Source organism: Leuciscus leuciscus (assembly GCF_965113295.1).
Source record: "Leuciscus leuciscus genome assembly, chromosome: 1".
NCBI classification, from domain to species: Eukaryota; Metazoa; Chordata; class Actinopteri; order Cypriniformes; family Leuciscidae; genus Leuciscus; species Leuciscus leuciscus.
The window spans coordinates 14,672,800-14,698,585 of record NC_138725.1 but is presented as its reverse complement, the minus strand read 5'-3'; the positions used below and the strand labels follow the sequence as shown (position 1 = coordinate 14,698,585).

General features: G+C 39.7%; 1 protein-coding gene and 1 long non-coding RNA gene across 2 annotated transcripts in view; both read right to left on the bottom strand.

Annotated features, from left to right (window-relative positions):
• The window catches only part of LOC309503418, a 177,274-nt gene that overhangs the window by 46,121 nt on the left and 105,367 nt on the right, over window positions 1-25,786 (bottom strand). The gene's annotated exons all lie outside the window — the stretch shown is intronic.
• LOC309502797 (uncharacterized protein) lies at window positions 11,718-23,852 on the bottom strand. The gene is made up of 2 exons (XM_082175334.1): window positions 23,072-23,852; window positions 11,718-13,389 (listed from the first exon to the last, which is right to left on the bottom strand). The coding sequence occupies exons 1-2, from the start codon at window positions 23,127-23,129 to the stop codon at window positions 13,013-13,015; spliced, it is 435 nt and encodes a 144-aa protein (XP_082031460.1). The 5' UTR covers window positions 23,130-23,852; the 3' UTR covers window positions 11,718-13,012.

Below are 25,786 nucleotides of genomic sequence, written 5' to 3'. Positions count from 1 at the left end.
AACTCCTCCCACTAATTCATCATCAGTAAAGCTCCTCCCACTGTAATTCATCATCAGTGAAGCTCCTCCCACAGCGATTGTCCAATAAATGCTGTAAATTCCCATCAGCTACAAGTGAAGACGAGCATCAGGAAGAGCTGAAATCTGCAAAGACTGAGTTTATTAAAGAGGACAGTGAGAACATGAGTGATCCAGAACCCTGCAGAATGAAACACACTGAAGATCCTGAAGAACAAAGAGGTTGGTGTTTATCCTTCATTCATTCATGATGCTGAAGAACATTCATGTTAGAAACATTCAAGCACTTCATCACTTTTAGATAAACAGTTAAACTGTGAAATGGCTGCAAAAGTAAAAAAAAAAAAAAAAAAATGTATACAAATGGTCAGTAAAAGGAGGTTTCATATTGATTGTCAACATCAGGTCAAACTAAATTTTAATATTTTAACAGTTGTATTTTACATTTATTTTATATATGGTTTACAATTTGTAACAATGTTACTAGAATTTTGACCTGAATTTTGTGCGTATTTTTACAAAACATGTATACTGTGGTAGATGTTTTCCCTATTTCGCACCTGACCTAAGTCTACCTGGGACTCGTCTACAATCGACGTCTTCAGTCGATTTTAGTTTCTATGGGTCTCGACTACAGTCGACGTCCCCTATCTCTAACTTGTTCCCCTAACTAACTTTCTGTGCAGCAATAATAACCGACACACTTCAGACAATGTCTTTTAAATGCTTTAATCTCGGCCGGGAGAGTACTCGACCAGTTCTCAGAGAATCTCCCCCAAGAAGAAGCTTTAATCACGGCTGGAGGATCTCAGACAAATTTCAGAGAGAATCCCACCAGTAAACTTTAGAGAATTTGAAAATGAGAGTTTTTCTTTGATTTCAGACCTGATGGAAGAGAGCGAGGAGAGTGAAGAACTGAGTGAAGTGAAGGAGGAGAGTGAAGAACTGAGTGAAGTGAAGGAGGAGAGTGAAGAACTGAGTGAAGTGGAGGAGGAGAGTGAAGAACTGAGTGAAGTGAAGGAGGAGAGTGAAGAACTGAGTTAAGTGAAGGAGGAGAGTGAAGAACTGAGTTAAGTGAAAGAGGAGAGTGAAGAACTGAGTGAAGTGGAGGAGGAGAGTGAAGAACTGAGTGAAGTGAAGGAGGAGAGTGAAGAACTGAGTGAAGTGAAGGAGGAGAGTGAAGAACTGAGTGAAGTGAAGGAGGAGAGTGAAGAACTGAGTGAAGTGAAGGAGGAGAGTGAAGAACTGAGTGAAGTGAAGGAGGAGAGAGAAGAACTGAGTGAAGAACTGAGTGAAGTGAAGGAGGAGAGTGAAGAACTGAGTGAAGTGAAGGAGGAGAGTGAAGAACTGAGTGAAGTGAAGGAGGAGAGTGAAGAACTGAGTGAAGAACTGAGTGAAGTGAAGGAGGAGAGTGAAGAACTGAGTGAAGTGAAGGAGGAGAGTGAAGAACTGAGTGAAGAACTGAGTGAAGTGAAGGAGGAGAGTGAAGAACTGAGTGAAGTGAAGGAGGAGAGTGAAGAACTGAGTGAAGAACTGAGTGAAGTGGAGGAGGAGAGTGAAGAACTGAGTGAAGTGAAGGAGGAGAGTGAAGAACTGAGTGAAGTGAAGGAGGAGAGTGAAGAACTGAGTGAAGTGGAGGAGGAGAGTGAAGAACTGAGTGAAGTGAAGGAGGAGAGTGAAGAACTGAGTGAAGTGAAGGAGGAGAGTGAAGAACTGAGTGAAGTGAAGGAGGAGAGTGAAGAACTGAGTGAAGTGAAGGAGGAGAGTGAAGAACTGAGTGAAGAACTGAGTGAAGTGGAGGAGGAGAGTGAAGAACTGAGTGAAGTGGAGGAGGGACATCATGTCCAACCTGGAGAAAAACCATTGAGTCGCTCAAAGACTAAAAATACATTTTTAAAGAAAAGAAGAGCCAAGAAATCTTTCACCTGCACTCAGTGTGGAAAGAGTTTTACAACCAGTTTTAGTCTTCAGATTCACATGAGAATTCATACAGGAGAGAAGCCACATGTATGCCATCTATGTGGGAATAGTTTCAGTCAATCATCACACCTTATTGTTCACATGAGGATCCACACTGGAGAGAAGCCGTTCTCTTGTGATCAATGCGGCAAAACATTTCCTAGGGCATCACACCTGAAGACACACCTGACAGTTCATACGAAGGAGAAGCCGCATTCATGTTCTGTGTGTGGAAAGAGTTTTTCACTGCTGCACAATTTACATGCACATCAGAAAATCCACACTGGTGTGAGAGAGTACATGTGCTTTAAGTGTGAGAAGACTTTTATCACAGCGTACTGCTTAAAGCTGCACCAGAGAATTCACACTGGAGAAAATCTTACATGTGTTCACACTGTGACAAGAGATTCAGTCGATCAGTACATCTGAAAACACATGAGATGATCCACAGCAGAGAGAAGCCGCACACATGTGACCAGTGTGGAACGAGTTTCTCTTTTAATAGTCACCTGAGGCGACACATGAAGATCCATGCAGTGGAGAAACCACATCATCACAGTCTGAGATCACGGTAAGTAGTTCATCTTTATGTGCTGAGAAACAAAAGCTGCTTTTCCACCTTCAGAAAAGGTTCCAGTTGTGTTTCCACTTGAGCTCTGGTACGGCACGGCACAATTAATAACCGTTCTCGGCCCTGAACTCTCAGCACACTTGGCTGACCATGCCGAACCGTGATGGTTGAATGTGTGTGGTGACATTGCCACTCAGGATTGGTCACTTGTCTGTTGCCTGGTAATAAATACTTATTTGCAGCTGTATCATCCAAATAAATAGTTAAAAACTCATATATTGTGATTTCTGGATTTTTTTTTTTTTTTTGCTTATGTCTCTCACAGTGGACATGCACCTACGATGACAATTTCAGACCCCTCCATGATTTCTAAGTGGGAGAACTTGCAAAATAGCAGGGTGTTAAAATACTTTTTTTCCTCACTGTACATGTCTACACATTTCTCAAGAGGTTATACATAGAATACAAATGATTAATAGGGTTTATCTCTCCTTCTCAGCGAGAAGTGAGAGTCCCGTTTTGGTTGTATAATAAAATATATATCAAAATATATACATAATAGTACACAAGCCAGTAAATCATTCACAAAATGTTCTGGAATGTATGTTAATTTCATGTTAGTCAGTTCATTGCTAAATGAATGCAGGAGAGTTTGTTCTAGTATTGCAGCAGAGGCTCTGTCCACATTGCTAAAAGTCATAAAACTCCTTATCTGATTGTTTCCGGGGTAACTGAGATCTTCTTGGCCTGTTTGGGGGCTGGGACACAGATTCCCAGAGTGAGTTCTAAATATCAGTTGTTAAACTATAACAAATATTCGTGTCTGACTTGTCTCAGTCGTTACACAGTTCTGAAAGCCATGAAGTAGCCTGATATGATTGCTTTTTGAACTTTTCATGTTCTCAGAGCTTTTAAATGCCTAATAAATTATATTTCACTGCACACATGACTGACATTGAATCAGGTTGCTTTCTGTCTACATTATTAACCGTTTCACCCTTGATATTCATTATCATATATAAATTTCAAAGAGTTTGTTCTAGTCAGTTGGAGTTTTCATTCACACACAATGAGGCTTCATGAAGTCAATTACTATTAACTTTAAACAACACCGGGCCCGGCTTTGAGATGGAGGGTGGGCCAAGTGAAATTCCTAGTTTTAATATTATTAAAAAAAATCTTCATCCAAACCCTGAAAAAAATAAAAATGTAATCACTCAAAACATGAGGGAGCAAAACACTGCGTGGGTATAAAAGGACGCAGACAATCTCGCATCATGTTTTCCGCTGAGGAGGCGAGACTGAACTCCAGGCCTTTCCAGCGGTACAGCGGTTATTGGCTGTATTACATACGTAACCAAGACGTTCCCTTTCGTTCAGTCACTACGAGTTACGTCAGTGAATGATGAAATGGGGTTCCTAATTCAATCACGCAACAATGGCTGTCTTCCAGTGCCCTGCGCAAGTCTGAGCTCCCTGTCGTGAGACTAGCATGGATGAAGGGCTATGCTTAATGCTGGAATATCAAGGTACACTGGGTGGCATATCCAAGGTGGAATAGGGAGGACTTAGAAAACACATATGACCCGAGAGCGGGATGCATATGGAAAACTCAGAGGTATCCAGCCCACAGGGTGGAATGTTTCAACCTCGAGATGGCAAGAAGGGTCTTGTCGAGGGAAAACGTGCTCTGAGGAGACTGACCGTGGAAATACACATGTGGAGGTTGCCCAACAGGGGTAACCATGCACATGGAGCACCTAGCCAATCACGAGGGCTGACCGAGCAGGCATGCGCTCTGGTGATGGCATCAACAGTGCAGGAGGAACTCAGTCTTCTAACGAGGACTCATTTGAGTGAAATAATGCACGTATCCAGTCCATGGAGTGGAATGGCGCAGCAAGCAATGACACAGAGCAGATCCTACTTACTGGCTAGTGGAAGTGAGTACATGAGAGGACACTGGCTCTACCCGGAGATTATACAATCTCGTGAAAGTGATGTGTGTCGCCCAGCCTGCAGCTCTACAAATGTCTGTTAGCGAGGTGCCATGCGCTAAAGCCCAGGAGGAAGCTCATTTCGTGTCTTAGGCCATCAATGTGTACTTACGATGGGGAATTGTTTAATTTGGACGATGGGGAATTGTTTTAATTTGGACTTTGTGCATGCTCTTTGAGGTGGTGACCATCGACCTGCATTATATGACGGACAGACAAAAACGGTTTGACCTAAAAATATCAAAATTGAAACTACTGCGGAAAAAGACACCTACATCTTGGATGCCCTTGAGGTAAGCTAAAACATACCAAAATTTAATTTCAAAGTGAACTATCCCTTTAAGGGAATAATCGACAATTATGATTTTTGTCATAATCGTGCAGCCCTAAAACATCTTACTTCCCAAATACAATTATGAAAAAAAAATTTTTTTTTAAACTTTTTATTTCTATTTCTGGTGATGCATTTAATCAGAGCCGGACAGTAACGGAGTACATTTACTTGAGTACAGTACTTAAGTACAATTTTGAGGGATCTGTACTTTACCCGAGTATCATTTTTGGGGAGTACTCATGACTTTACTCAAGTACATTTGAAAGGCAAATATTGTACTCTTTACTCCACTACATTTCTATCCATAACTGTGAGTACCCGTTACTTCTTCTAAAAAAAAAAGGAAAAAAGAAACATCTCGGAAACCCTCAATTTGTTGTTTCCCTCTCAAATGTGATTGGATTGTGCAGGCGCCCCTGATTGGGACAGCCTATCAGCAATCACCTTCAGCTTTCCGCCAAAGTCAACTCCATGGTCAGATTTAGATAAGAGACGAAACCATGGACGAAACAATGGATGAAGACGCAGCAGGTCCATCCCGGGAGCGATATTTTTTTTTTTTCAAGATGGTAGGGGAAGACTGATGAATATTCATTAGGGAAGTCATCCCTGATTGGTCTTAACCCCAGTGACGGGTAGGTTTAGGGGCGGGGTTATGGAGGTCATAAGACCCCCAGTGACGGGTAGGTTTAGGGGCGGGGTTATGGAGGTCATAAGACCCCCAGTGATGGGTAGGTTTAGGGGTGGGGTTAGGTCATCAGACCAATCAGGGATGACTTCCCTAATGAATATTCATGAGTCTTCACTAGTGTTGCACGGTGTACCGATACTTCAAAAGTATCGCGATACTCGGAAATTAAAAACGTCACGATACCTACATTTATCAGTATCGATACTTAAAAAAAAAAAAAAAAAATCGCCTCCCTATGGACGTCTGTTTTTTTCCTGACGCACGCAGCAAAGAACCTGCCGCTGTCAGTGTCATGTGACAAAACACTACAGCGAGATGGCTGCATGTGCGAGCACAAGTGGTCCACGACTCGTAGAAAAAGATGACGCGAGGAGTGACATATGGAAGTACGTTGCCTACCTTGCTCTGTTGCACGGTGCACCGATACTTCAAAAGTAAATCGGAAATGAAAAACGTCACGATTCCTTAATTTATTAGTATCGATACTTCTATGAATGACCGCGTTCCAGATTTGTAAGGCCGGTCACACACTGGCTGCGTGTCGTGTCCGTTTTTATTTCGGCTCCCATGTTAACTGCCTGCGTGACACACGCGTCTGGGCGCAGCTCGAGACGCGCGGAAAACGTGTGCATGCTACAAATAGAACCGACGCCTATTTTTCACGCGACACGCAAGCCTGTTGGAAGCGTTTCCAGGCAAAATAGAATAGGAAAAGATGTTTCTATGTCATTTTGACACGAATACATATTAATAAATGACATTTTGATGTTTGAAAGTTTTGACATAAATACAACATCAATGTAATTAAAAAAAATATTATCGATTTTCAAATATTGCACCTCTCAATAAAGAACGAATTATTCTGTAGCCTATTTTGCCGTCAACACTGCCGACGTTGTCTTTGCTGCTATATATTTATGTTTAACATGAAGTATAGGCCTTCCACACATCTCTCTCTCCCCACATGTCAAATATATCACCAATGAGGCTTATCATATGTTACCAATATTAAACATTGTTTAATATAATCGCTGTTCATATTGTTATTCAAAGTTCAGAATCAAGATAAAGCTCTTATGTTTCTTATGATAAATGAGATAATGCTGCTAAATTTATAAAAAATTTTACCTTGAATGTCAGTGCTCTAATTTACTTTTTATATTTTTATATTTCATATTTCGTTCAAATGTTTAATATATCTGCTGTTCATGTGTTCATTTATTAGTGTGTTATATGATTAGTATGTTGTCCCGGTTTTAAAATAAAGCACAGCAATGATATTTGAGTGTTTCTCCCTTTTCAGGAAAAGTATCGAAATCGCAATACTTGACTTGGTATCGGTATCGAAACAATAATTTTGGTATCGTGACAACACTAGTCTTCACATAAAAATATCACATCCCGGAAATGTGCCAACCTGTGCCCCACCTCGCCAGACTATTTCAATTTTCTGAACAAGTTAATGATAGTTTTCGCTTCAAGTGTTTGCTGTGTTTACCAATGTATGTAAGCACTGTGGCAGTAGTAATGCAATATTTAGAAAATGTACTCTTGATACTCAAGTACTTTTAAAAACAAGTACTTTAGTACTTTTACTTAAGTAGACATTTGACTGTAGTACTTTTACTTGTACTTGAGTAAAATTTAGCAAGGGGTATCTGTACTTTTACTCAAGTAATTAAGCTGTGTACTCTGTCCGCCTCTGCATTTAATGTTACACTAATGATGTTGCTGTCAATATAAAATTGAGCAGTGCTGTAAATATAGCTTTTATTATGTGAAAATGTTTTATATAAATAACATAATCCTGAAACTCATGATTCTTCAGGGCTTCACAGGTAACACCATTGACATTAAAGTTTAATCATGTGATTATGAACTACAAAAAGTTGACATTATATTAATACAAAATCATGGCAAGTTACCTAACATTATATAGGCTAGGCCTACAGAAGACGCACCATTTGCACGTGATCAAAAACATTATGGTATGTCATTTGAAAATAACAACTGGGCGTTTAACATAAGTAAATCAAGCATTTTTATTCGTAATGGTAAACACAAATATGGACTGGCGGCGGTGCTTCAGATATTAACGTTACTGGTCATTCTGTGTTTCTAACGATAATGAGATCCGATCAAGAACACACTAAAAAGTAACTTATATGTACACTTTTTTATCTATTTACCAACATAAACTTATACTAGTCAAAGACGACTTCTCTTTCTGCTCACGTCTCGACAGCAGCTCGGTGTCTAACACACTATATCTAGCTAGCAAAAATGTGCGTGCCAGTACGTGTGGCTCCTGATTACTAATCAAGTTGTCTTAGTTTGTCAAATGTGATAGCCTGAAATCAATATGCGGTCGGTGAGCGCAAACGAAACAAGCCTAATTTTTACATGAAAGAAAGAACAAATCAGGGTATACTTACTATAAAAATCCATCTGTGGTCGTTCAAATAAGAGCTCATTCGTCTTCTTTTTTCTCGCATCAGCAACTCGTGTCGATCTCGTCTTCTCGTGCAGAAAATGACGATGGCGCGTCTGGCTCAAATTCGTTAAAATAGTACGTCATCATGACGTAGAGTTTCTGGCACATGCGCATGAGGCAGAAAATTGAAAGAACCTATGTTGTGTTGTTATATGAACACGTTATTTTAAGTTTTTCATTTCCCTTCAAGTTGAGGTTGTTATAACTCATCCTATTGTGTAGTGAGACACTGCAAGTTGACAGGACATGATTTTACTGTTTAGATCCATGAGGCAGTTTGACATTTCCTTACTAAAGAAAAAAACACTGAAATAAAAATACTTCTACAGAAGACTAGGTATTCTCATAACTTTTACTTTATTCTACTAAAAGCTACTAATTACATCTTCAACTGTGTACTAAGATTACTGTATTATTTTAAAAGAGTAATTCCTTATTTTACTTTTAGAATAAACAGTAATTAAATTACAGTAATTCATTAATTAGTTAGTACTGCATTGCACCCAACAGCCAACACTAATGGACCAAAAGGATATGCTGAGAAATGGGCAGGAAAAATGGTGGAGGCATACCGAATAGCAAATGCAAACAGCCAACAGTCCAGCTCCAAAGGGAAGACATACTATGATAAACGGAGCAGAGGTGTGGTTCTTCAGCCTGGGGACAGAGTCCTTGTACGCAATCTCAGTGAACGAGGAAGCCCTGGAAAGCTTAGACCGTACTGGGAGCAGCTTATTTACATTGTGAGAGAACAGGTTGGAGATAATCCTGTCTACAAAGTAAGCCCGGAGGCGGGAGGCCGACCAGTTCACACTCTACACAGGAACCTCCTGTTGCAAGTCAACGACCTACCTGTAGAGCCACCTCAGAACCCGATGACCAACATAGCTGAGTCACAAAAGAGAAAGAAGAGAGTTTCAGACAGCCCGAAACCTACGCATGAGACACAGGACCCAGATATAAGTGACTCTTGAGGAAGAGGAAGGTATGCCTCGATACTGGTTGCGAATACCGATGGAGAAGCCAAGAGCTGGAAGTTACGTACCTGTGCCGCATGTTACTCCTGGCTGCAAAAACAGATCTGAACAGAATGAGACCTACCTGGGAGAAATGATTCATGCAGAACCTGAACAGGACAGGGAGAGTGTTAGAGACGAGGAACAGGGGACATCCAGTGACGATGAACATGGCATGGAGCAGCTTCAGCCGGCGACTGTTCAAGAGGAACTGTATGCTGTCCATCAAGAGAACAATGTCTCCACACCACAACCTGAACATCAGGTCCCACTGAGACAGTCCACGAGAGAGAGACGGCCAAAATATGTGTTTACTTACCCATCCCTGGGTCAACCCGCTTATCACCCGCGGCCCACTGTGAGTGCAGTTGAAATCCAGCCAGTTCAGTGTACTTACCAGTGTCTCAGTGCACCATACCTCCACCACTTCCAACCCCTGTCCATCCCCCCATACCCTGGCTTACCTGTAGTGTACCCAGCTCACTGTGGATGAGAAGCCATGAAAGACAATCACATACATACATTCACAATTACATACATTCCATACTCAGATGAGAACTGGCAAACACACTTTATAGGACATATAGGATAAACTAATTGAGAGTTGAAATGAGTGAAATTGTTCAGAATATCTTGTGTCAGGAGCCACTTTTATTTGTTGGGGAGTGTGTGATACACCTTTAAGTGACAGTACAATTAAATTTTTAAAGGATATGAGTTTATCTAATAACATACAGCGTTAACTAGAATTGCGACTGTTATTGTGTTGTACAATATAAATTAGGGGGGAACCAAAGAAAGCAAAACCAAAGTGTATTGTTGCACCGCGCCGCCTAAGTGATGTACGTCTTCCTCTTCTCTCATATTGAGATTTGGAAATTAAGATGGCGGTTCGCTCTCTCTCTAACCGAGTATGATTTTGTCTTCCAGGTTCGTACCTTGTAAAAAACAAAAAAAAAACAATCATATGAACTGTTTCCTCCTGAAGTGTATTGAAACTGTAATGGACTGTTTGATGTGTGAAACCGAGTTAGAGAGCTGCGTTTATAATCGCGGGAGAAAGCATGTGTAAACAATGGCGCTAGTGGCTGTATAACACGTTGGTATTGTAACTGAATGTGTGAATCGGTGCATTGAGGTCCTCACTCCCTAGAAATGTTTTATTTCGTGTTTTAAGGTATCCTGACAGATTATACAAATATTGTAAATGTCAAGAAAAGAGAGTTGTTACTAAAGTTACAGAAGCAATTGGCTGTCTGTGTCTGACAGCGTATTATAATTTGAACAGTTTTCCCAATGTGTAATATTCATGTTGTGACTTTAAAGTCATTTTGTAAGTTTGTAAACAGCCAAAGAGGGTTTTTGATTCATATTATTTCATTAGTAAGTAGGTTTAAAAGAAAACTAGTTATATAAACATATATAAATAACTGTATAGCTTAAAATATGATCTATCCTTGGGATGTTGTTGCACTTTAAAGAAAGTGATGTTTTTTTTTATTGCTTAGATTGAAATTGGACTGAAACTGAAACATGTTTACACAAAGGGAATGTTATTGTTTTATACTATAATTTGATACATTTGTAATAAAGATATTGAGATTTGGAAATGAAGATGGCGGTTCGCTCTTTCTCTAACCGAGTATGATTTTGTCTTCCAGACTGACATCGAGAGTTGAGAGTAGTGAACCCCAGTCAAAATCTTTTTGTTACTCCAGTTGCTCAATTTGAAACTCGTAACATATTTCATCAGAAACGATCTGAAAACAGGGCTTTAAGTGTAAAATACCGAACTTGTCCTTTAACTGATTTGTTACAGCCTTACATTCCATCAAGATCACTCAGATCTACTAATTTTAATTTGATGCAAGTGCCTAGGACAAGACTAAAAACCAGAGGTGACCGTGCCTTTTCTGTTGTGGGTCCAAAGTTATGGAACGATCTCCCGCTTTACATCAGAACTGCCCCAACCTTGTCTGTTTTTAAGTCCACTCTTAAAACCTATCTGTTTTCCTTGGCGTTTAACATCCCTTGAACTATTGTTCTGTGTTTCTGGCCTTAGGAACCTCGCCTGTGTTCACAGCTTCTATGTTATTATGTTTTATAAATTTGTGTCTTTCTTACTGTGTATTTATTTGTAGTATCTATAGTGTTGTAAAGCACTTTGGTCAACTTCGGTTGTTTTTAAATTGTGCTCTATAAATAAAGATTGTATTGTATTGTATTGTATCTAACAAGTGATTAACGTTAGTGATTTTCCCTCGTTAGCTAGCTAAACAAGTCTTGTCGAGCACTAACGTCCACGTTAAACTTCACATCAAGTTAACATTAGAAAGCGATCTCTGTAATGTTTTAAAAAACGCGGCAAAATGATCTGAGCTCAAAACAGACGCGATTATTATGAAAATGAGTAATACAACTTTGAAATTCTACTTACTTTTACATCCAGCAGAAGCACAACTTCTTCCAAATCCACATGCAGCGATCGCCGTATCCAACGTAATGGCGGATAAACGAAACTTTCGGAGAAGATTTTGGGGAGGAGTCACAGTTACTCTTTAATTTTGCTCCCACTCTATGGACACATTTTACTCTGTTCACTCAAAATAGATAAAAAAACAACTATTTTTGAGGTAAAAAAAAAAATGACTCTGGAAAAATTACTCTGCCAGTTTTCCTGTGTGGCATTGCACAAGATTTTGGAAATCGTGCTTAATATTTTCTAAACCAGTATTTATTTTCAGTTGAATTTTCTGATTCACAAAACCAAAAGTGTTCATGTAGGGGTCAGGCATGATGCACTCCTTTTATATTTTAGGTATGTATTCAAGTAAACTGTCAAATCATATGTAAATATTACGTAGGAGAGAGCGGGGTATTCTCATCGCTTGATAAACACAAATAGCTAGTATTCTTGTAGCTTGATAAACTTAAGGTTGAGCCACTGTAGTCTGTTGGACTATTTTAACGATGCATGCGGTGATGTGGTTTCTCCCCTGCATGGATCATCATGTGTTGCTTCAGGTGACTTTTAAAAGAGAATCTCTTCCCACACTGACCACACGTGTGCGGCTTCTCTCTGCTGTGGATCCTCTCATGTGATCTCAGATGGGATAGCTGACTGAATCTCTTGTCACAGTGTGAACACTTGTAAGGTTTTTCTCCAGTGTGGATCCTCTCATGTGTTTTCAGAGATGCTGACTGACTGAATCTCTTGTCACAGTGTGAACACTTGTAAGGTTTTTCTCCAGTGTGGATCCTCTCATGTGATCTCAGAGATGATGACAGACTGAATCTCTTGTCACAGTGTGAACACTTGTAAGGTTTTTCTCTAGTGTAGATCCTCTCATGTGTTATCAGACCTGTTAAGTGTTTGAATCTCTTGTCACAGTGTGAACACTTGTAAGGTTTTTCTCCAGTGTGGATCCTCTCATGTGATCTCAGATGTTCTGACTGATTGAATCTCTTGTCACAGTGTGAACACTTGTAAGGTTTTTCTCCAGTGTGAATTCTCTGGTGCTGTTTTAAATCGTTTGCTGTAATAAAAGTCTTCTCACACTCAAAGCACATGTACTCTCTCACACCAGTGTGTATTTTCTCATGTCTAAGTAAATTAGGCAGCTGTGAAAAACTCTTTCCACACACAGAACATGAATGCGGCTTCTCCTTCGTATGAACTGTCAGGTGTGTCTTCAGGCCTGATGACCTAAGAAATGTTTTGCCGCACTGATCACATGTGAAAGGCTTCTCTCCAGTGTGGATCCTCATGTGTTCTTTAAGATATTGTTTGCATGAGAATCTCTTTCCACACTGATCACATGTGAACGGCTTCTCTCCGGTGTGGATCCTCATGTGAACATGAAGGGAAGATAATTGGCTGAAACTCTTCCCGCACTGATCACATGAGAACGACTTCTCTCCGGTGTGAACTCTCATGTGAATCTCAAGACTTTGTTTGGTTGTGAAACTCTTCCCACACTGAGTGCAGGTAAAGAATTCTTGGCTCTTGTTTTCTTTAAAAATTTATTTTTAGTCTTTGAGCGACTCAAAGGTTTTTCTCCAGGTTTGACATGATGTTCCTCCTTCACTTCACTCAGTTCTTCACTCTCCTCCTCCACTTCACTCAGTTCTTCACTCTCCTCCTCCACTTCACTCAGTTCTTCACTCTCCTCCTTCACTTCACTCAGTTCTTCACTTTCCTCCTTCACTTCACTCAGTTCTTCTCTCTCCTCCTTCACTTCACTCAGTTCTTCTCTCTCCTCCTTCACTTCACTCAGTTCTTCACTCTCCTCCTTCACTTCCATCAGGCCTGACAGGAAAGAAAAAAAAGATCACATTTAATTTTCAGTACATCAAAATAATTAAAAGAGAGAAATATAAAGTGAAAGGACATTAAAGTGAGCCCTGATGTAATAGTAGAAAGTAGACAACTGCTATAAAATATTATGATAATTTGATGCCTTTTTATAACTGATTATATGTCCTTGAAACTTTCCATGAACGAGGTAAATTTATCTTCCAATTATTATTTTTAAAACATTTTAGGCACGAATCCCATGTTTCTTTAGCAAGAACTACTGAATATATTTGATCAATGACACAATTATCTAACATGATATTAACATTAAAATATACAATACTGCCATGTTTCGATACCAACTTTGAGATTGATATTTATTTGACTAAAACATTTTAACTATTAATGGCCGTTCACACTAGACTTTTCCTTGCACTGACTTCAAGGAAATAAAATAAGCAATTAAATGTTTATTTATCCTAGATTTATCAGTCATCTTTCATCTGTAATATAATCCGAGTTCTTCATCCATAAAAATCAAAACAATGTATATAGTATGTGAATCTGCGGTCGTCATAAGATAGCGACGAAGATGGTGACGTCTTGGGTCCAGCCCAGTTACCTTTATCTGGATGACGTGCGCCGCTGAAGGAAGTTGAGGCGGCTGTCGGAAGCCAAGCCAGTGAGTGTATCTCACGGAGCTCCGCTCGAAGACTCCCGCAATTTATTGTTTTATCCGTGGCAAAAGTGTGTCTCGTCTGCGTTCTAATCAATCGCGCTCTGGATCATTAAAAGGAAAGCATTGTATCCTCGTCATTGTGTGACTAGCGGATGGTCGTTGAGATGCTGCAGGGCTAACAGTACGTGTGAGCAGTTCTAAAATCTGGGCGGAATTGACGGATTGGGAGCCTCCAGCCTGTTAATCACGTCTGGGAAGTTCCAGAAAAATGTGGACCAGACTATTAAAGGAAAAAGGAGTCGTGAGTACACTAGGCCAGTTCTGACGTGACTTGACTTTTGACTGTTGACTGTTTTTTGATCGGGGAAATGTTTTTATATATTTTTTCCCTTACTGTCTATGTGAACTATTGAACTATATGAACTAAACTGTTGGAATTACTGCTGATCTTGTGACTTGAGCTAATTTTGTTTCTTTTTTGTAGCCCTTGTGGCGGGACAATTTGTGAACTAATTTTTGTTTTTCTTCTTCCTACTCAAATCAAAAAATCTAAAATCTTAAAACTGTGTTGATATTTGTTAATATATATACACTCACCTAAAGGATTATTAGGAACACCTGTTCAATTTCTCATTAATGCAATTATCTAATCAACCAATCACATGGCAGTTGCTTCAATGCATTTAGGGGTGTGGTCCTGGTCAAGACAATCTCCTGAACTCCAAACTGAATGTCAGAATGGGAAAGAAAGGTGATTTAAGCAATTTTGAGCGTGGCATGGTTGTTGGTGCTAGACGGGCCGGTCTGAGTATTTCACAATCTGCTCAGTTACTGGGATTTTCACGCACAACCATTTCTAGGGTTTACAAAGAATGGTGTGAAAAGGGAAAAACATCCAGTATGCGGCAGTCCTGTGGGCGAAAATGCCTTGTTGATGCTAGAGGTCAGAGGAGAATGGGCCAACTGATTCAAGCTGATAGAAGAGCAACTTTGACTGAAATAACCACTCGTTACAACCGAGGTATGCAGCAAAGCATTTGTGAATCCACAACACGCACAACCTTGAGGCGGATGGGCTACAACAGCAGAAGACTCACCGGGTACCACTCATCTCCACTACAAATAGGAAAAAGAGGCTACAATTTGCACGAGCTCACCAAAATTGGACAGTTGAAGACTGGGAAAATGTTGCCTGGTCTGATGAGTCTCGATTTCTATTGAGACATTCAGATGGTAGAGTCAGAATTTGGCGTAAACAGAATGAGAACATGGATCCATAATGCCTTGTTACCACTGTGCAGGCTGGTGGTGGTGGTGTAATGGTGTGGGAGATGTTTTCTTGGCACACTTTAGGCCCCTTAGTGCCAATTGGGCATCGTTTAAATGCCACGGCCTAACTGAGCATTGTTTCTGACCATGTCCATCCCTTTATGACCACCATGTACCCATCCTCTGATGGCTACTTCCAGCAGGATAATGCACCATGTCACAAAGCTCGAATCATTTCAAATTGGTTTCTTGAACATGACAATGAGTTCACTGTACTAAAATGGCCCCCACAGTCACCAGATCTCAACCCAATAGAGCAGGGGTCGGCAAGTAACTTTGGCCGCGGGCCAATATTTTTTTTAGCCAGTAGATGGCGGGCCAGCTACACGGAGTAGGCCTATGGATACAAATTAAATACTCTTATATAGGCCTATAATTGTGGAATATGATGTGTCCGTCACCGTCCGTGGATCATTCATTCAATCTTTTATTTTTTTTTATTTTTTTATTAAAACCAAAAATAAAAAGATGAAAAACGACTTGTTTTTCCATTATTTATTTCCTGAACTGAAATGAAAAAGAAAAAAAAAACGAATAAGGACGGGTTTTCTGATTTTCTGATTGTGCTCAGATCAAAAATAGAAAAAATGTATTAGACAAATTTTAATTTTTAATTTATGCATATATCAAGGAAATCATTTTAAACAGATCAAGTACTATTGTGGTAACAGATTACAGCCATTTTAATAAAGGTGTGAATAGCAATCATGCCTCATTCCGTACAGTCCGACTTTTGAACTTTATTCCTTTTTTTTTATTATTATTTATTCGGGGACACACACATACACACCTAAGGTTTAAGGAGGTCTGCGGGACTGTTTTTTTTTCCGTCCCGCTCCCACAAGGTTCTATTCAGCAACCGCTTAAAATATACTCGGTGTTACCCCCGCTTTATTTCCCGACCTGACGGGTCTACAAAATTTAGATCTCGTTTCCATAATCTCACATTCAAATGTCTCTAACGGAAAGAAGGAGATTAAGTAGCCTATAATAATTATAAATGCTATACAAAAATTGTGTTCGTGTCAATATAAATAGTAGGCTATTTTAACATTGTACTGTCAGCAGAGAAAAAAAATGCCACAGAAAAAAAGAAAGAAATATAAATAACATAAATTAAATAGGACAAAGCCTATCACTCAAATTTCTAAGCAACATAAACGAAAATCATATTGCCCTACTGACGAAATGAAGTAGGCTATTTTCCGCCGAACTATTTCAAACATCCTTGCAAAAAAATAATGTTGTTGACTGACAATGGTTTCAGTACCAAACAGCTCCTCAGAGCTCGGTGTACAGGCGGTCAGAATTAAGTGCGGATACGCTGTCAAAAGATGTCGGGAGTGCGAGTGGGCTATTGTCAGTCAGACCGCCCGCTCCGTCCAAAGTACACCAGAGTTCTGACCGCTACCGTCTTTTGACGCGCGAACGGACACAAAGTGGTCATGCGTATAACTAGACGCGGCAGGCGCGAATTTGACGCGCTATTCGCGTCCAGTGTGAACGCCAGTTATACTTTAAAATGTAATCCCGCGCCGCATGATTCCCTATGGGCGTTTCACACAGTATGCGGCGGTGAAATCGCCGCGCGACTACGGCTTTTCTCAAGTAGTGGAAGAGTTTTGTGCAGCATTTAGGACTACCAAAATAATCCGGCGGGCCAGAAAATATTGCTGGCGGGCCAGTTTTGGCCCGCGGGCCGCCAGTTGCCGTTCCCTGCAATAGAGCATCTTTGGGATGTGGTGGAATGGGAGCTTCGTGCCCTGGATGTGCATCCCACAAATCTCCATCAACTGCAAGATGCTATCCTATCAATATGGGCCAACATTTCTAAAGAATGCTTTCAGCACCTTGTTGAATCAATGCCACATAGAATTAAGGCAGTTCTGAAGGCGAAAGGGGGTCAAACACAGTATTAGTATGGTGTTCCTAATAATCCTTTAGGTGAATGTATTAGAATGAATTCTAGTTGTCTGTCATATTGAATGATGCTAATTCTTTTCTCAAGAAAGAGAGGGGTTTTGTGAAAGAGAAACCAGACTGCACAAGACCTTTGTACGTTTTCGTAAATAGAACTAAATTAATGACAGAAATCCTGTCTGGCACCCCAGCATTAAAGAAAAAGAAAACCAAACCAAAGAGTGTGTGAAAACGTTACAATGCGCATGTGAAAGTGGGACACCAGAAACACAAGCTCAAGTGAATTACCCTGTGAGAAATAACACAAGTGCATTCAAGTGGAGTGGATTGTTTATTTTTAAATTTTTAATTATTATTATTTGTTATATGTTGAACTTGTGTTTGTAAAAAAGCTGCCGCAGAATGTGACGTCATTTCACGGCCGTTGCAGTGTCTGTAGAAACTTCACAAGCTCAAAGTGTAGAGTGGCCATAACTTTAACTGGCTTTAAATTAACTCTTTTATTAGCATTATCTGTGTCCTACATGTTTCACTCAACCCTGTTACAGAGCATTTCTTAATACTGTGACACACAGGAAGTGACATCATCTGGGCTCTTTCTACTGCATGATGGGAAGACAAGAAAAAAATAGGCTTGATGAGCAAAATCTGCGCAGAACTGAACACCGGTGATGAGCGCGAGGTGCATGCTGGTTATAAATGTGTCCGAGTGCGGTCCGCCTTGCTCTGATGTCATGCTGACGTGTGTCTGAAACTTTCGCGAGCGCAAGGCGGACGTGTCGGATTCTGCAGTTGCTCTCCACCGACTGATGATCCAAAGCATGATGGGAAACGACTTGCTGACGACACAGCTTAATGCTCATTGGTTTAAACAACCGTGATGTATTGTTCTCTTTTAAACTGTTTGATTTTAAAACTCTGATCTCAGGTTATGTGTATAAATTAGTGTTGTCAAACGATTAAAATATTTAATCGCGATTAATCGCATTAATGTCATAGTTAACTCGCAATTAATCGCACATTTGTATCTATTCTAAATGTCTCTTGATTTCGTTTTGCCCCATTATTTTTTCTCATTTTAATGCTCTTATCAACATGGAAAAGTGGATTAATTTGCTTTGTGCAAATGTTTTTTTGACAACATTGGCATATAAACAACAAAACAACATTGGCATATACTGTAGTGTTCAATTTCACACTAACATTCTCACTTGGAGCAAATAATCTATCACACAATGTAACACTGTCCATCAATAAAAGGGTGAAAGAAATACTGACGAGGTCCTGTTATTGACGAGGGGGCGGAGAATTCGCATCAGCTGTGTGTGTGTTTGGCCATCCAGTGGTGTTTCAGACTGGACGTGCTGCGATGATAGCTCAGTTCACAACGACAAAAGACATAGATCACTTTGGTCTTGTAGGGCCTGAATTTCATTTTAGAAAATGAGGGGGGAATCCCCCCTTAGGAGATTCTTATGGGGGGGAATTTTTTTTTTGAGGGGGGAGTTTAGACTTTTTTTTTTTATTATTACATTAATCTCGCCTAAATGTATGCTCACTCATCGCATTTTTAAAATGGGGTAATTTTGTTCTTAAGAATTTACACAACTCAAGGAAGCTTGATTTCAATCTTTGAATTAAATTGAAAAAAGTAGCACAAATAAATACAATAGAATAAAGATCCCAATAAAGAGAAATAAAGAGAGAAGTGTTTGCTTAGGTCTAACACTAGTATTCAGAAATACTACAGAGACTGAATAAAGTAATCAAATGTAAAATAACACTGGGTAGTATTTTAGTCCTGACTAAATTAAATACATTAATCCTGATTCCTTAAAATGAAAGCTATGTTTTGTTGTTTTGACAACCAATTTAATGACAGACACATATGGCTGCTGTCCCTTTAAGAGCTCGTGCACGGATCCTGTGTTCATTATATGGTCACGTGCGATTTATGCTCATTTAAGACACCGACTGTGTTTAGAGGATACTCACCAAGACCGAAATTGACATAATTTTCGTATGTTTTTGACTGTTAAAGCGATATAATCCACGAAAAATAACTTTTGTTACCCGCGAGCTGTTTGTGTGGCGGCTTTACTCTATAAGTGTGCAGAGAAAAAAACATCTCTCAGACAGCACGCAAGTACTGAATAGTTTAAAATCGCGTGAATGTTTAAACTGGTAAGACTTAAAAAGACGTGCAAATGGTAAACTTTAGTTACTCGTGATGCAATGCTGGCCCGATTATGCAAGTGACAATTCCGTCTATCCCGACTCCCGAAGCGCGAGAGTGTATTATCGCCGCCTGCAGTGCTTAACGATTGCCTTGTGCAACCCATTTTGAGAGACGACAGATAGAAGACGCAGCACCGCTGAATAGTGTTGCACGGTGTACCGATACTTCAAAATTATCGCGATACTCGGAAATTAAAAACGTCATGATACCTAAATTTATCAGTATCGATACTTTAAAAAATAAAAATAAAAACGCCTCCCTGTGGACGTCTGTGTTTTTTTCCTGACGCACGCAGCAAAGAACCTGCGGCTGTCAGTGTCATGTGACAAAACACTACAGCGAGATGGCTGCATTTGCGAGCACAAGTGGTCCACGACTCGTAGAAAAAGATGACGCGAGGAGTGACATATGGAAGTACGTTGCCTACCTTTCTCTGTTGCACGGTGCACCGATACTTCAAAAGTAAATCGGAAATTAAAACCGTCACGATTCCTTAATTTATTAGTATCGATACTTCTAAGAATGACCGCGTTCCAGATTTGTAAGGCCAGCCGGCGACACACTGGCTGCGTGTCGTGTCCGTTTTTATTTCGGCTCCCATGTTAACTGCCTGCGTGACACGCGTCTGGGCGCAGCTCGAGCCGCGCGGAAAACGCGTGTATGCTAGAAATAGAACCGACGCCTATTTTTCACGCGACACGCAAGCGTGTTGGAAGCGTTTCCAGGCAAAATAGAATAGGAAAAGATGTTTATGTCATTTTGCGTCTCGCTGACAGTTTTAAAATTACTGATTTGATTGTATAATCTGTGTGGATTAATTTACCAATACAACCTACATGCTTAAGTGAATCAATGTTTGCGGGAATTTCCCATTCAGAATCTTATTGGCATCCATTTCGTCGTCTCGCGCTCATCATTCATCCACTCAAAATGTAACGTTAAAGGGGGGGGGGGGGGGGTCGCACTCTGGACGAGAAGTGAAGCGCAGTGCCTCGTATTTCAAATCCGAACACATTATTCACTATACACACACCGGCGGCGCCATTCGCCGTTTTTATTGATGGCCATAAACTGAGAAACAGTTAAAATAGTATTTAGCCTGATCTGATGTTGAAAATCAATATAAAAATGTCTCAAACCTCCCTTTACTGACCATTTGTTGAAACAAACCCAGAACATTCTGTACCATTTCATAGTTGAACTGTTTATCTAAATGTGATGATGTGCTTGAAAATTCATTAATTTGTGGTGGCCCACAATATCAACGCTGACCGCCACGGATTGATTTTCAGATTTTTTAACTATTTAATATGGGTAAAACTGTATTTTATTGTAGAGCTGCGCGCAGCTTGCTCCCTCTCTCTCACAAACTGACAACGGATCCCCTCCTCTTCCAGCACGATTTGAAAACATGAGCATGCGTTGGAGGACGGATTGTTGCCGGTGCTTATTCCCTCAGCGAAGATTCCAGAATCAAGTTGAATGGTTAGTATAATGAACAATGTTGCACAACATAACTCTGAGAAGTTAGTCTATGTTAAACGCTGTCACGTTTCCATTACAGATTCACGCAAAACTGTTGTGATTTTTTTTCTACATATCAATAAAAAACTATTGCAAAATTACAGCGTTTCCAAAAATCATGGCAACGGACGTTGGTAGGTTATATATATATATATATATATATATATATATATATATATATATATATCTCACAGCCACCAAACTAGACATTATTATTATGATTATTAACGTAAAGAGACGTAGGCCTAAGCGTGTTATCCAAGCATTAATGGAAAGACCCTTATACTGTGAGCGGCACATATGAGGTGTTTTCTCACTCATTTCTGCTGCGAGGTCTTGATTGTGGCATTTCTTTGAGGTTTAGAATCCTGTATTCCTGTAATTATTTTGTCTTTTATGAATTTAATACAGAACTCTGTCTCGTATTCTGTCCAAACACACCATGCTTTGTAAGTCAGGTAACTATAAATGCGCAAAAACTGTTTCCATTGCAGTTTTGCGGAATATTTTTTTCGAATTGCCCGAAAAAACCCTCACGCGAGCGTAAAACCTTTTTTGCGATAAATGGGAGTTTTTGCGAAATGGACGCGTTTCCATTGAGCGTATTTTCAATTCGCAATTTCAATTTGCGCGATTTGCAGGGTAATGGAAAACGCGGCTCGGAGACCCACCTTAGTTATTAGCAAGCATGTAAGGAGCCTAGCTAATAATTAGCTACGGTATGTTAACATGAGAATAAGTTACAGCATGTAATACATAATGTTAACTCGCTGTAAATAGCTGCTAGTTAATATTGACTGCCCGTACAATTAGATAACGTTAATGTTAAGTATTTAATCATGATGCCGACTGTTTGCTCCCTCAATCCAGATGAATATTGAAAAATATTTTCAAAGATTTAGCTGTGGCAGCTGAAGCAGCAAGAGAGGGTCAGAAAGCAATAGCTGTAGAGAGAGATGTAGGAGAGGAGGACTGCAGACTTTTCCTTTGTCCTTAGGTGAAAGCTGAAGGATTACAAATTTAAGAATCTATTTCAGATATGCTTCCTTACATAACATCACAGTGAAGAATACTGATTTTAGCATTTGAGGTTTTAATCTAGATTCCAATATAAACTGAGAAAGTTTAGCAGCTGTTATGATGATTATATCAAGAGATTTCCTGCCTGTCCTGTTTCTCTAAATGAGTCAATTCCTGAGACTCTCACCCTCACCCTTTGTCCTTATGCATTTCCTGACCAGTAAGCTCAATGTACAGCTGTGCTTTTGTCTCTATGATAATGTTAATGTATGGGCGATCTAGTCAGGCTGATTGGATCACTGTTATGCTGATGAGATCAGAGCTGCGGAAATTCTGGTAACGAGCTGATGCCTATATTGTATTTGCATACTTTGTAAAAGGAAGGTCTCCACCCCCAAAAGTCCCTCCTCCTAAAATGCCTATAAGATACCATGTAAAAGTTACTTTAGATTAGATTATGTTGGACGAAACCGCAGCCGCGCTCAAATAAAGAAACTCTTCTGTTTGAACGTAATCCCAACTGTCTCCTGGTCTCTGCTTCGATAAAAGAAAACTTTACAACAAAGCAGACCTCTGAAACCAGCTTCTCATCTTCTTAAGCCTGCTTGAGGATCTCCATCAATGGACCCTGTCCTGAGGCCTTCCCATATGATAGGGCATTGAAATATTTTTTTCAGAAAGGCCCGTAAAATAAAATGTTCAAAGGGTGCAAAAATTGCAACAAGAAGTCTGTGCAGCAGTCATAGAAAGTGTAGCAATGGCACAGCAATGTAGCAATAGCAATGTCTTTAAGTTATCTAACACTAAGTGTTGACAATGGAAATGTGTATACGTATCAATAAAAATATATGATATATTTAACCCTTTTGTTGTGCCTTAATCACCCCCCACCCCACCACCATAGAATCTAATTCTGTGGGAAACACTGGTTTCTAACATGAATGTTCTTCAGCATCATGAATGAATGGAGAATAAACACCAACCTCTTTGTTCTTCAGGATCTTCAGTGTGTTTCATTCTGCAGGGTTCTGGATCACTCATGTTCTCACTGTCCTCTTTAATAAACTCAGTCTTTGCAGATTTCAGCTCTTCCTGATGCTCTGATGCTCGTCTTCACTTGTAGCTGATGAGATTTTACAGCATTTATTGGAGAATTACTGTGGGAGGAGCTTCACTGATGATGTATTCTAGTGTGGGAGGAGCTTCACTAATGATGTCTTCCAGTGTGGGAGGAGCTGATCTGCCAAAATCAAAAATATAAATTACTGAGTTTGTTTTTATAATAAATTACACTTCTAAGCATTTATGTCTGTCTATCTATTTATCGTGCAGTAACTGATGCCAATTCATTATTTTTCATTATTTGTATTACCAATCCTAACATTATTCTGCTTCTTCATTAAAATGCAGGTATCTAGAAATATAGAAAAGAATATAAATAATTTAAATTCTTCCAAATATAAATAATGGTAAGGAAAACAGTTAAAAGCATAAAGACAGAAATAAACGTATAGTAGCCAACAAATCCCCTCAGTCTGCTGACACCAATGAAATGAGCTTTAAGTGTCAATTTACAGGAGATCTGAAGACATCAGCATAATAAATGAGGTGAAAACAGGAACTATTGATGTGAAATAAAGAGTGTTTTCAGCAGATCTGTTAATATTGATGAGCCTCAGACTATCAACACTCATTCAACAAGCCATTCAGGATCATCAGCAGATCATCTCACTTTATTCTGAGTGTTTGCTGTTAGAAACACATTATTTGAGTCAGGATACATGATAAAAGCCTGTAAAACTGCCCTAGTGAAAGACAATACTGTTATTTCTCACAATATAACCACCAAAATAAGTGATAAATCACCAATAATAAAACAAAATAATTAAATAACCTCTTTGGGCAAATAACTACAACACCATAATATGTGAATCTAAATATAGTTTGACTTTATAATAACTATTAATAGCAATAAAGTAATTCCATCATTAACATGTTACATATTCGTATACAGAAACTGACAATGAACATAAAACTTTTAAAAATGAAGAAAATGTAATGTTTCCTGTGTCAATCTTCAGTAATATTCCAATGCATGTATAGATTTGATATTTCCCACATTCATTGCTCATTCAGGGGCATTACAAAGGGTCTACATCAATTTTAATAAGTAAATGTAATCTGCCAAAGAGAAAGCTCGACAAATAAATAAAGGTAAACATGAAAATGGCAACAGCAACACTTGAGATCGATTCCCCTCACATATCTCAAACTTTAACTTGACATTCTGTAACAGTTCTCACTCCAAACATCGAGACAATCACACAAACGAACACAAAATCGCTCAGGTCTGAATGAACTCAACATATTCTCCTCATGCTCGCTGCTGCTGCACTAAATGTTTATTTCAGAAGGAAGACGCCAGAAAAGACGCACAAGTATCGCTGTGATCGATGAAAACAATACAGAAATGAGCCTGTCGCTTAATCAAACTGTATAAAGTGTGTGTGATGGTTGTGTAAATATGAGAAATACCGTGAACTGCTCTCCTCACCTCAGAAGACTCGACACTGAAACTCTCAATCAGGGTTGCCAGATCTCGCGAGACAAATAAGCAACCAGGCCAGTGAAAACAAGCCCAAAACAAGCGACTTTTTCTATGGAGCCCCCCTAGGTTCCAGGAAGAGAAAAATAAATGAACTGTGTGCCGTGGGGACTGATTTTAAACTGTGGCTACAGATTGTCAATTTACATCCATGTGGACAGATTGGTTAACTGCGCAGTTTTGCAAAACTGTACACATGGTAGCCTACAGTTTATTTGTTTTTCTGTTTATTTATTATGTTCTGTGAACATACACGGAGCAATGACATGTTAATTAATGTGGTGCATTTTGATGTCTTTGTCACAAGTTGAGCAAATTATAAATTAATTTAATTAATGAATTAATTTTCTGTGCTAGCATGTTGTACGAGGTCCGCTACATACTCTGCACAGTGCTTTTGAGTCATCCCCCACGACAGGTTGAATCCCTTTTACTCCTTACTCTAGTACTACTAGAGCAAGTTGTCGAGATCTATAATTAGGGACTCCAGATATGAGCTTGAAACACGGACAACTTTACGTGTGACATGAACGAGACTTTATTAACTAGACTAAACACGCAAACTACCCTAACATACACATACATACAGTTTACCAACGGAAAGAGAGCTGAAGCAGTATACAGGAAAGCTAGTTATAGCTTTCGCTCACTTTGTCCCGGGCATTTGTTCCTCCAAAAACTTTCCTACAGTCCATTCACTATCAGTCGCGACTCGCGCGTATTTTCATTTAAACGTCACTCACTGACGTTTTCCTTATCATAAAAAAAACAGATTGCCCTGCTCTGCCTCTGATTGGCTAGTACTCGTTGCCATCTGGGTCAGAGCCAATTAGAAGCAGGATGTGGGTGGGAAAAAACTCTGCTTTCTCCTGTGTGTATGGGAAAGGGGAGGGAAAGAGGGAAAAGGCAAGACAAACTCCTACGTTTAACATATAGACAATAGGCTTGTTCGACTTCATGCAGCTCTGCGCAGACCGATCGGCGGCTGACTTAAAGCAGTGCATGCCGGTTAGAAATTTTGTCCGACTTGATACAGCGCCGACGCCACGTGACTGTGACGTATGCCATCAAAGTACCGCGAGAGCAAATCGAG